Source organism: Eulemur rufifrons, chromosome 2, assembly GCF_041146395.1.
Source record: "Eulemur rufifrons isolate Redbay chromosome 2, OSU_ERuf_1, whole genome shotgun sequence".
NCBI classification, from domain to species: Eukaryota; Metazoa; Chordata; class Mammalia; order Primates; family Lemuridae; genus Eulemur; species Eulemur rufifrons.
In genome coordinates, this window is record NC_090984.1 from 48,228,383 (window position 1) to 48,240,901 (window position 12,519).

At 37.0% G+C, this 12,519-nt stretch overlaps 1 protein-coding gene across 3 annotated transcripts in view; it reads left to right on the forward strand.

Moving 5' to 3' along the window:
• TP53BP1 (tumor protein p53 binding protein 1) overlaps positions 1-12,519 on the forward strand; it is a 69,566-nt gene that overhangs the window by 30,895 nt on the left and 26,152 nt on the right. For all 3 annotated transcript variants that reach the window (XM_069484079.1, XM_069484087.1, XM_069484096.1), the window contains 3 exons: positions 4,874-4,993; positions 5,751-5,954; positions 9,778-9,835. In XM_069484079.1, coding sequence (XP_069340180.1) covers positions 4,874-4,993; positions 5,751-5,954; positions 9,778-9,835 — 382 coding nt within the window. The remainder of the gene's footprint in view (positions 1-4,873; positions 4,994-5,750; positions 5,955-9,777; positions 9,836-12,519) is intronic.

Sequence of the window (12,519 nt, forward strand, 5' to 3'; positions counted from 1 at the left end):
GGATTCAATCTCTTCTTTCTAAAGTCATGTGGCTAATTAGTGGTTGAGGTGGGACTAGAACCTAAGTCTCTTGATCCCCAGATCTGTGTTTTTTCCTTCTGTATAATATATTTTCTCTGATTTTGGTAAAGAACTATCTGAATGACCTAAAATTCTGTAGTATTGAGTATTTTTATAATTTCATTACATTTAAATGCTGTTAATGACCTAGCAGGGCTTGTAGATTGTTATAGTTACTTAGGAGTACTTTTTAATTACCTTAACGGTCTCCCTTTTGCTGGGCATGGTGGCTTATGCCTGTAATCTTAGCACTTTGGGAGGCTGAGGCAGGAGGATTGCTTGAGGCCGGAGGATTGCTTGAGGCCAGGACTTTGAGACCAGCCTGAGCAATATAGCAAGACCCTTGTCTGTACAAAAAATAAAAAAAATTAGCTGGGCATGGTGGTTTGTACCTGTAGTCCCAGCTACTCAGGAGGCTGGGGTAGAAGGATCACTTGAGCCCAGGAGTTTGAAGTTGCCTTGAGCTATGATGATGCCACTGCACTCTAGCCTGGGCAACAGAGTGTGTGTCTCAAAAAAAAAAATAAATAAAAATAAATAATTATCTTAAAACTTGTATGCAAAAGAAGCTTCTAAAACATTGAGATACTATTTATTATTTTAATAGTATTCAGGAATTCTTGTTTACACTATTGTCAGAGTGAGCTTTTTTTTATCCTAGACACTGGGATAGTAAAACTTATAATTTTACTGGTATTACTGGTTACTGGTATCCAGATTATTGAAAATTCTAGTAAGTGATTTTCTGCTTCAAGATTTTAGTTCTTAGGCAAACAACAAAAAGCAGTTGAAGACAGTAGCTGGAAAAATATTATTTATGAGGAGAAGTTAAAGAAATTAAAATAATTTTAACTGGAAATCAGAACATGAAGGGAGATTAATAGTTTTTAACTTAGAGGATTAGTCCAAAATAAAGTAAATCATTCACAAGAGCATTGAAAAAAAGAACAGCAAAAAAATTATTCTATACTTAAAATATAGTTGTTTAGTTGCTGAACTTTAAGAGATTAATTTAAATGAGAGTAACCGAAAAAGTAATAGTTCTTCAGTCTGAAAAGACAGAATGAAAGCTGTGAATTGGGTGAGTCCCAGGTTCATTAGATTTCTGTATGCTAAAGTTAGACGGGCACTTTTGTTGTATTTTTTGTTAATAGCTTTATTGGTTCAAATAAAAGAATACATGTTTAATTTTGAAAAACATTTAAAAGATATAGGAAAGTGGAAATTGGGAATAGAGAGAGTGAGAGTAAGGAGAGAAGGGAGTAGGGGAGAAGAGAAGGAGGGGGAGAATCCCTCTAAATATCTCTTATAGATAGCTGTTAATAGTTTGGAGACCTTCAAAAATTTGTGAAGGATACCTCTTAAACCTGAAAAAAGCAAATTTAGAAAGGTGGTACTTGGAAGCCCAACTTTATTCAACATAGAACAAATTTATGGTGGATTGATTATGTGAAAACCATAACAAGTTCAGTAAGTCTTTAAACCCAGAAGTGGTAGTCTGTAATAGTTCAATAACATTTAGGAAAGCTAGATATATTTTGGGCTCTAGCTATAACCTTTGTTGGCTTACTTGATGGAATGTCATCCTGATTGGCAATTAATGTCAGAGGCAGACTCAGGGTAGACTGTTTATGCATGGTATCATCTGAAATAGAAATTCTTATATTTTTAATTAGATGGATTTTAATCAAATATTAGAGGTGACCAGTTCTTCTTTTGAGAAGAAAAGAAGAAAAATGGGCTTTAAACTGTAACAGAAAGTTAGGAGAGACCTTCCTGACATTAAGAGTTTTAAATATTGCTTTGGACTAATGAATTCTGTGAAGTCCTTAAGGATAAACTCCCCACTCAGGTGTTTTGACAATTGGTATTAAGTTTGCTTTTGTTTCTTCATTCATATCCTCCTTCATTGGTTGGTATAGTGACATACAACAGGATAGCTCATGGTAATCTGGGAAAACAAAATGAGACTTGATAATTTAAATAATGTAGGAGTGCTAAATGTTAGAGAAAGAGGCTGGGCACCTGGCTCACGCCTGTAATCCTAGCACTCTGGGAGGCCAAGGCAGGTGGATTGCTTGAGCTCAGGAGTTCGAGACCAGCCTGAGCAAGAGCAAGACCCTTATCTCTACTAAAAACAGAAAAATTAGCTGGGCATGGTGGTGTATGCTTGTAGTCCCAGCTACTTTGGAGGCTGAGGCAGGAGGATCGCTTAAACCCAGGAGTTTGAGGTTGCAGTGAGCTATGATGATGCCATTGCACTCTACCTGGGTGACAAGTAGAGTGAGATGCTGTCTCAAAAAAAAAAAAAAAAAAAGTTAGAGGAAGAATTGAATATGTGGAAAATTCCAGTAAATTTAAAAGGATAAAATATTCCAATAAATGTATTTTGCAGGATTTGGCAATAATTTGACTAGATTAATGGTGTTTTTCAGATAAATGAACAAAAACAGAGAAATGAGAAAGCAGTTGGAGAACATTGAATAGAGGCTTTATGAACAAGAAGAATTAAAGACTGTAAATGTAGGCTGCTGCTAGTTAATTGAATGCTGACTAAAGGGTTAGGAATTTGTCTTCTTGTGGAAACCATAACGTTTTTTGACCAGGAGCTAACATGTTCGAAGCCATGTTTTCTAGGAAGGCTGCTTTGGTTGCAGTGTGCAGAAAGAATGGGGGTTGGGGAGAGAGGAAGACTTCAGGGAGAGAAAGCAGATTGATAGGCTATTCTAATAATCCCGGAATGAGGCCTTGAAGACAAGATGAAGGTAGTGGCAGTGCTGCCCCTAGGCCCTGTAAAAGTCTCAATTCTCCATTAGGTTATAGTAACACAGTTGGATAAATGGTACTAAAATTACTTTTCGTAGGTTTTATATAGTACTGTGCAAAGGAAACCCTATTACAGGGAAATATTTTCAGTAATTAATGCTTGTATATTACATTTGCATATTACAGTATGTCACATAGAAAGATCTGCTTAAGGATTTCATACATATTTTTAGAAGTCTGGATGATCACTTATAATATGAGGGATGGTACTTGTCAAGAGCAGTGCAGGTGGTCTTTCATTTAATTCTATAAAATGTATCTCTGGAATGTATGAGGCTTTGTGAGTTTTTTTTTGTTAGTTTCTATGTCTCTTCTGATTTCTTTATTAGCTTAAGAACTTGCTTTATAAGGAACGTATAAAGCATGAATGCTTACCTATCCGACCCATTTCTCTTCTTTCTGTAACTATGGTGTAAGTCTTTGCCGGTTAAATGTGATGTTAAGATTTTCCATGCATGGCCAACCATATGTACTTTTATCCTTTATTTATAAAGACCATTTCATTTTCTATTTTCATCCCCTCAGATTACTAATTCATTTTCTCTTACATGTATATATAAGAGATTTTTCGTTGTTGATTTGTGATTTTGAAGGGAAAGGGTATCAGGGTGCTTGATATTAAAGAAAATAAAGGATAGAAGATGAACGAAACCACCTATTCCTGGCACAGTGGCATGCACTTGTAGTATGAGCTATTTGGGAGGCTGAGGCAGGATGATTGCTTGAGTGATCCTACAGGAATTCTGGGCCATGGTGCACTATGCCAGTGTCTTCACCAAGTTCAGCATCAATATGGTGACCTCCCAGGAGCAGGTGACCACCAGGTTGCCTAAGGAGGGGTGAACCCGCCTGCATTTCCTTGGAAATGGAACAGGTCAAAACTCCCATGCTGATCATTAGGGGGATCACACCTGTGAACAGCCATTATACTCTACTTCTGCCTGGGCAACATAGTGAGACTCTGGCTCTTAAAAAAAAAAAAAAAAAAAGAAGCAGCAAAGTAGTAGTAGTGATTGAGTGTGCCAGATTATAGTTATTTTGAGCCATCCCAGAAAAGTAAGAACAAATTATCATATAATAGGTTTAAGGGACATTCCGACACAATTCTTACTTTCTCCTAAATGTACCATTTTATTAAAAGAGATTATAGGAAGTCAGAAAATGTATTTTTGGCAATTTGCTAATTCTGATCAACAAAAATTTGGAACTTGTACCTAGTTACAAAGCAGTTTTATGTCTTGACAAATGTTTTATGTTTGTGATAATTTAATAACAACTAACCAAAATGTGTATACTGGGGGCGCTAATATATGTGGTATTTACTATTGTGCAGAGAGTTAGGTATGAACGTTACTTTTTTGACCTAGAGTGAATACTGGTTAGTACTGCTGAGCCATGAAACCCTTAAATTTCTATGTTAGAACCAGTGAGTATTTTGAAGTCCTTTGGCCCATGAGATGCTTGGTCACCTCTTTGAGTAGATTGTAAATTATAAATATTAACAGCAGACATTTCTTTGGCAAATCCTACAACTGCTAATACTTCTAAATGAACTCCTTGAGTTATTTAGCATTGCACAAAATTACATTGTCTGTATTTGAAACTGTCTAACTTTGTATTGCTAGGTATTCCCAAATGTACTGTCTTGGAGCTCAGATGTTCCTATGTTCCTTTTGACCCCATGTTCTTCAGGTCCTGCAATCTTTGGGCTTCCTCTCTTTGCCTGCCCTCTGGTTGTCTACTTTGGGTTAGTTCAGTTGTTGGCTGTGAAGAGATCAGAGATAATAGGAGGGAATTGTTTGGGAGGCCTGGTGAGGGTGGTGGGAATGAGACAGAATTTGGGAGCAAAGGAAAAGAGTAATTAAAATATTTCGTGTAGTTCTCATTATTTTTGTGTATTTTATACTTTTTTTGGTTTGTTTTTTGTTTATCATTGTTTTGTTTTGTGTTTTTCTTTCTTTCTTTCTTTTTTTTTTTTTTTTTCCAGAAACCCCATTTCATTTCACTTTGCCTAAAGAAGGTGATATTATTCCACCATTGACTGGTGCAACCCCACCTCTTATTGGGCACCTAAAATTGGAGCCCAAGAGACACAGTACTCCTATTGGTGAGTGAATAAAATGTAATGATATTTAAGGCAGCATTTTTGAGATATCATTCTTTACACAAATGATATTTTAGATTTGAGGAGTTGTGCCTGCCTGATAAAGTTGATTTTTGTCTTAGGAAGAATCTTGGTGTCTGATTCCATGATTTTACTACCAGGAGATGAGAGGTGATGAGAGGATGTAAAGAAAGGGTGGAGGGAAGGAAGAAAAAGAATATAAGGATTTTATCATATTACATGCAAGGCAATAGAATCTGAGTGCTAAGTGGTATAAGCTGTTTTATAAGAAAGGAACAGGAAGTAGGGTAGAAGTAATATTTATTCAGTACCCTGGCTAATTAATCAGTCTGCTGCTGGACAGGACAAGAAAACTTAGATTCTCCTTCCCTGAAGCAGCCAGTAGTCTTCTACATTAACCTATTTGTTTTCTCTAGTCAGTGCTGGGAGGTAACAGTCATGCCGTCTGGAGTCTCCTGCTACCTATGCCTGATGCTGGCAGATGTGGGTTGGCTGAGGGCTCATGCAGCATCCTTTGTCCAGATGCAGAAGTGGAACTGAATCCTGTTGCTCCTCTTAAGACCAGGTGTCAATACTAGTTCGTAGTTGTTGGTACTTATGACAGGATCTATTGTAGGAACTCCCTTCAATTCTGCAGAGCTGTGGAACCAAGCAGGCATATTGATGACCTTGAATTGCTATTTTTCATGTTTTTATTTTAGTGTTCTTTCTTTCTTCCTCCCTGCCCCACTTCTTTTAGGTATTAGCAACTATCCAGAAAGCACCATAGCAGCCAGTGATGTCATGTCTGAAAGCATGGTGGAGACCAATGATCCCATACTTGGGAGTGAAAAGGGGGATTCTGGGACTGCCCCAGAAATAGATGATAAATTGTGTCTAAGAATGAAACTGGTTAGTCCTGAGACTGAGGCAAGTGAAGAGTCTTTGCAGTTTAGCCTGGAAAGTAAGTTTTATTTTATGTTAATCTTGGGTAATTAATAGCTCCAGATCATCTGGGAAATGTTGGTTATATTCTAGTTATAATGATTGACACTTTTATAATTATAAATATATTTGTAAAGTCTTATTCTCATAGATTTAATTCTTTGCTTTTGGCTAGTCCCTGTTATATTTCTGAAGATGCTCCATTTTAAAGTTTCTATGTTGCTGCTTTTATTTCTGTATTAAACCCGTGTCTATATAAAGTAATTGGTTTTCATATTTGGAAAGAGTTCAGAAGATGGTAGAAAATTTAGGATTGTGGATTCACGTAGATTTATGTTGACTCTTTCTGACATGAATTTGCTAGTTATATGGCTAGAATACAGAGAAGATACATAAAGTGATTGTAAAGTGGGGACCAGATTCTGAAAGGCCCTTTCCATCATGCTGAGAAGCTGAAGAATTTTAGGCAGGGGAGTGATATGATCATTTTGAAACATTCAGCTGCGTGTTTCAAACCTTTGTGCATGATGGTTCCTTTCCTTGCATTTCCTGTTCTGCCTGGCAAACTCCCCAGTCTTTTTCTTTTTCTTTTCTTTCTTTTTTTTTTTTTGAGACAGAGTCTTGCTCTGTCACCTGGGCTAGAGTGTCATGGTGTCAGCCTGGCTCACAGCAGCCTCAAACTACTGGGCTCAAGTGATCATCCTGCCTCAGCCTCCTGAGTAGCTGAGACTATAGGTGCACACCACCACGCCCGGCTAATTTTTTCTATTTTTAGTAGAGATGGGGTGTCATTGTTGCTCAGGCTGGTCTTGAACGCCTGAGCTTAACCCCTTCCACCGTGTCCTCCCAGAGTGGTAGGATTACAGGTGTGAGCCACTGTACCTGGCCCTACCCAGTCTTTTTTTTTTTTTTAATTTATTTTTGAGACAGAGTCTCACTCTGTTGCCTGGACTAGAGTGCCGTGGTGTCAGCCTAGCTCACAGCAACCTCAAACTCCTGGGCGCAAGCGATCCTCCTGCCTCAGCCTCCTGAGTAGCTGGGACTACAGGCATGCGCCACCATGCCCGACTAATTTTTTCTATATGTATTTTAGTTGTCCAGATTATTTCTTTCTATTTTTAGTAGAGATGGGGTCTCGCTCTTGCTCAGGCTGGTTTTGAACTCCTGAGCTCAAATGATCCACCCGCCTCAGCCTCCCAGAGTGCTAGGATTACAGGCGTGAGCCACCGTGCCCAGCCCCAACCCAGTCTTTAACCAGAAGTTAGGTCATTTGTAGTAGGGATGGAGATAAGGGGATGAATTTGAGAAGGGAATAGGATACAGATTCATGGGGCCAGTTGAATATGGAAGTAAGGGGGAGGATATAGAATGACTCTTTACATATACTATATCATCTCATTTTCATAATAGTGCTCCAGAGTAGCTATCTATATTTCTATTTTATTGATGATAAGACAAAGAGAAGTTTTTAAGTTATATGCCTAAGGTCACAATAATTGGTAAGAGGTAGAGCTGGAATTTGAGTCAGACCTAACTCTAAAGCTTACAATGTTTCCACTAGGTAGCTTGTAAAAGCTGTTTAAGGGCATTAGAAGAGGAAGAAGTCTCATAAAGGAGACTGTAAAGGAACATTCAGAGAGGAGGAGAGCTGAGAGAGTAGTATGAAGACATGGAAGCCTGTGGGGAGGATAGTTACAAGAAGATAACAATGTTAGGCATAGGAGCAGGTCTAGTAAGATATGTCTGAAAAGGTACATTGGCTTTGGCAATTAGGATCCGTTTGGTGACTCTAGAAAGAGTCATACCGAAGGTAGTTGAGGAGAGATGGGGAAAAGATGAAGAAGAGGCAGCAAATAAACTCTCTAGTTTTGAGAAGTTTATGTGAGAAAGGAAGGGAAAATATGGCAAATTAGAGGGAAATGAAGGATTGTGGGAGGATTTGTTTATTTTTAGGTTGAAAGAGGCCTGAGTAAGTTTATAGGAAGGATCCAAAAGAAAGAGAGATTAAAGATGAGGGAATGGGAAAACAGTTGGTGAATCAAGGCCCTGAAAGAGTTGTGAGGGGAAGCTTTCAAAGACCACACAAAGCAAGTGGACTTGATAAAGGAAGTTCTCCTTCTCTGAGACCAAATAATTGTAATTTTAGCTAATATATTTTGAGCTCTTACTATACGCTGGGCATTTCATATGTGCAGCTCATTAAATTTCACAACAGGCCTATGAAGTAGATCCTATTGTTATTCTCCTTTTATAGATGAAGAAACAGGAAGGTTGAGCACCTACCCTAGAGTCACACAGCTAGTAAGTGGAGTAGCCTGAGTTCAAACTCAGGCAGTCTGGTGCCAAAACTTTAATGCTGTTGTGCTTCTTGGTGCAGGTTTCTCATTTGAATCTTGGAACCTCAGTAGACATTAAAGTATTACCTTGCTCTATCCTTACTGTCATCTTTTATGGAATAAAATAAGGGCTTATCAAGAGAGAGAGTATGTGGTAGCCTTGGATCTTACTTTGCCTTTGATTCAGAAATTACAATTAGGAAGACCTTAAATGAAGCTAAGTGTTAAGGATGATCATATCAGTAAATATTACTACTTTTCCTAATACTAGGAGCATAGTATCAGGCACTGTATTCACAGTTTTACTTATGTCATTTTATCCTCACAACAAACCTATGAAGTTGGTCCTGTTTTATCTGTGTCTTAGAGATGAGGAAACTAAGACAAAAAAAGTAGTTTACATATAGTATATGTAAAGTAGGAGCTAGGGTGTGAGCCAGGTTTCTATTGTACAGCCAGGGTGCTAACCACGGAATTTCAGCTGCCTCCTTGATGAACTGTTTAGATTATGTTGGTTTATGAATAGTTTAGAAATGTTTAAGAATATTTAAGGGTTATTTTATCTAAGGCTAGAATAAATTGTAGATGAATAAATTTTAATCCCTTGGTATTAGTGACCTTGCTATGAGAATATGGGATTCTTTTTCAGCATTACCTTTAATTCTTTCACCTTTGCCACAGGTTCTTGAAAAATGTGTTTTATTTTTCAAATATCTGTCCCAAAGCACTTTACGTGAGTGCTCTTAAAACTGTACACTATTTAAAATTTGTGCATCAACCTAAGATATTTTTCTACATGTTTTGTTAAAAGTTTTTATTTTTAATTTGTTTTTTCAATTTTTATGATTTTAATCTTTAATTTTGTATTACATAACTTTTTTTACTTCTTGTATGGGAAGAGATGAATTAGGGTTCAGTAGAAGTCTAATTTTCATTTTAAAAATGTTACTGCTTTGTAATTCATTCTGTTGTATTTCCAGCCAAACTGATTAGTCTTTTATAGGAAGTTCGATTGGTGGAAGACAAGCTTGTACTATTAAATTACAAGAGGCCAGGTATGGTGGCTCATGCCTGTAATCCTAACATTTTGGGAGCCCAACGTGGGAGGATTGCTTGAGGCCAGAAGTACGAGACCAGCCTGAGCAACATAGTGAGACCCTGTCTCTATTAAAAAAAAAAAAAAAATAGAAAAATTAGCTGGGTGTGGTGGCATGTGCAGGAAGTCCCAGATACTGGGGAGGCTGAGGCAGGAGGATCACTTGAGCCCAGGAATTGGAGGTTGCAGTGAGCTATGATGACACCACCATACTCTACCCTGGGCAATATAGTGATACAGTGTCAAAAAAAAAAAAATTACGAGAAATCTTTCTGTTTATTTATTAGTCTTACTTCTATTTCTTTTTGTTATTTGTTGCAAATACTAGTAGAGCAGGGTGAAGGTTTTTAAGTGTGATACTAACTGAATTGTTTCTCTTTCCTTTTTTTCCTTGATTTGTTTTTATTCAGAGCCTGCAACTGGCGAAAGAAAAAATGGATCTACTGCTGTTGCTGAGGCTGTTGTGAGGTAACTAGAGTTGGTCACTATTTAGAGTTTAATACAAAGCTACTAGTAATGTAGGAAAGATAATTTATCAACAGAGAAAAAACTTAAAATTAAACTCCAGCATAAAGGATTTAGCAATGTGTTATATTGATCGTAGGCTTTCTTATTAATACTTTTTAAGTCTGATAAAGCTATTTCTATATTTAGAACTAAGATATTTAAAGATCTTTCCTCTTGTTCATGTGAGAGTACCCTTTTTTTCTTTTTCTATTGGTGAGACTGAGATTGTTGTTGCTATCGGTAAGGAGAAAAAGGGCTTAACAAGAGATAGCTATAGACCTTTTTCTTTCTGCAGTCCCATACTGAGCCACAGCCTCAGGCCATTTTCTCTTCTGGCTGCCACATTACTCTGTGGAGCTGTTATTTTTGCTTTGTCATGAATGCTGTAATGCTTTAAGGATGAGTATGACCCCATACTGAGGTTATGGTGGTTAAGCTTTGCCATGTGGTGGCTGTGAAAATACAGTTGTTTCATTTATATTTGGCATGAGTCATCCAGAATGAAAACGCTGGAAGCACTTGGTGAAATATAGGCAAAGATTCTTAAATCAGAATCTAGGGAGGTACTGTAAATAAATAAAGCAGGCTAGGTGCAAGACTGCTGGAATGTGGAAGACAATGGCCAACCGAATGTGTACCCCATGTAAAAGGGTGTACCCCATTCAACTCTAGCCAGTAGTTGTCATTTGAAAATGCCAACTTGTTGTTATAAAATCTTTTAGTTTTTAAAGAGAAATCTGGATTTTTAAAAATAAAACAGGCCAGTGGACTAAGTTTGACCCCTCAGTTGTGAGTTTCTGATGCCTTTCAAAAATCTTTTGATCTGTTCTTAGCTATGCCTTAGAGAGATTAGTGACTCTCTGGGTTCTTGCACATTTAGTCTGAAAGATAAGTACCTCTGAGTCTTTGAGTTGAAGACCTTTAATGATCCTTTAATGATACGTAGTCTTACAAAAAGAGGGTGGAGTTTGTATCTGGACTCCTTGCCTTTAACAGAATTGTGTGCCAGCAAAATTGTTAGTAATTGGTACATGTGTACATTAAGAGGGAACAGAATATGGTACTGAAGCTTCCTGAGCCCTTAGGGTGGAACGTAAGGAGGAAAAATAAGGAAAAAACGGAAGCAGAGAGTTGAATTGGTGGATCAGAGAATGGGATGAAATTCACTGGTATTGTTATGAAGCTTTGTATATAAGAATCTAGATTTAAAACTTTTTACAAAAATTTTATTTTTTGTAACAGTCCTAAATTAGAGACAGATTTAAAAAAATTTGACTGTTTTACCATTGGCTTCACCGTAAGAAATCATTAAAAGTAATCCGTGTTAGAATATTGTAAATGGTCATTACTTCCTCTGTATTTAGGTGAAACTTTTAAGTGTTGCCTGTAACTGGACTGTGTTCAGATTACTTGCTCTCATCTTTCATTTTACTGTGGAAGGTTTCAAACATATATGAAAGTGGAGAGAGCAGTATAATGAACCACCATGTATTCATCACCCAGTTTAAAAAATTATCTTCTCCTGGTCAGTCTTGATTCATTTATAGATATTTCCAGCACTCCCCACCCCACTAAATTATTTTGAAGATAATTCCAGCATTATATCATTTTATCTGTAAATATTTTAATGCTATTAGGTTATTAAGTATGAAATGTCCCATTTCCTTAAGTAGTAAGTTTGATAGATACTATCTATGACATTTTACTTTGACACTTCTTGTTTTATTTTTATTGTAAAAGTACATCCTCATTCTTTCAAATGCAGGTTTTGACTTGTGATTATCTTTCATATTTTTTAGAACAATTTTTATACTACCATAGATATGTCAAAAATTCATATTATTTTCAAATATGAGTTCTGTTGTGGAACCAGTACAACACAGACAGCTCAAAATATCAACAAAGTGTTTGGAAAGGATGTGGCTAATGATTACACAGTACATCGATGGTTTAAAAAGTTCTGTTCTGGTAATTTTAATCTTAAAAATGAGCCATGTGGATGACCTGGGACCAAGGTGGAGGATGATAAACTAAAAACTGTCATGGAAGTGAATTCATCTCAACCTACGCATAAATTAACAAGGTTTGATGTTACTATTCCAATATTAGATCATTTAGAACAAATTAACAAGGTAAAGAAGCTAGATAGATAGGTACTACATAAATTAAACAAACATCAAAAGAAAAATTGTCTCGAAGCTTGCCTTTCTTTGCTGTCACAGCATAAAGGTGAACCATTTCTACATTATATTGTTATGTGTGATGAAAAATGGATTCTTTTGACAATTGCAAGCATTCAGCACAATGGTTGAAGTGCCGAAACACAGTCCAAAACCGAGTATTCATCAAAAAAAGCTAATGGTGTCTCTTTGGTGGTCCATTGCTGGTATTATCCACTACAGTTTCATAAAAGCTAGTCAATTGATTACAGCAGATGTCTACTATAATCAAGTGGATGAAATGATGAGGATGCTTGCAATTAAACAGCTGAGATTGGTCAATAGAGCAGGCCAATCCTCTCATGAGATAATGCTCGACCACATGTTGCATGAACAATGCTGCTCTTACTACAGAGACTGGACTCAGAAACTCTCTGTCATCCACTGTATTCACCAGACCTTACACCAGCTGACTATCACTTCTTC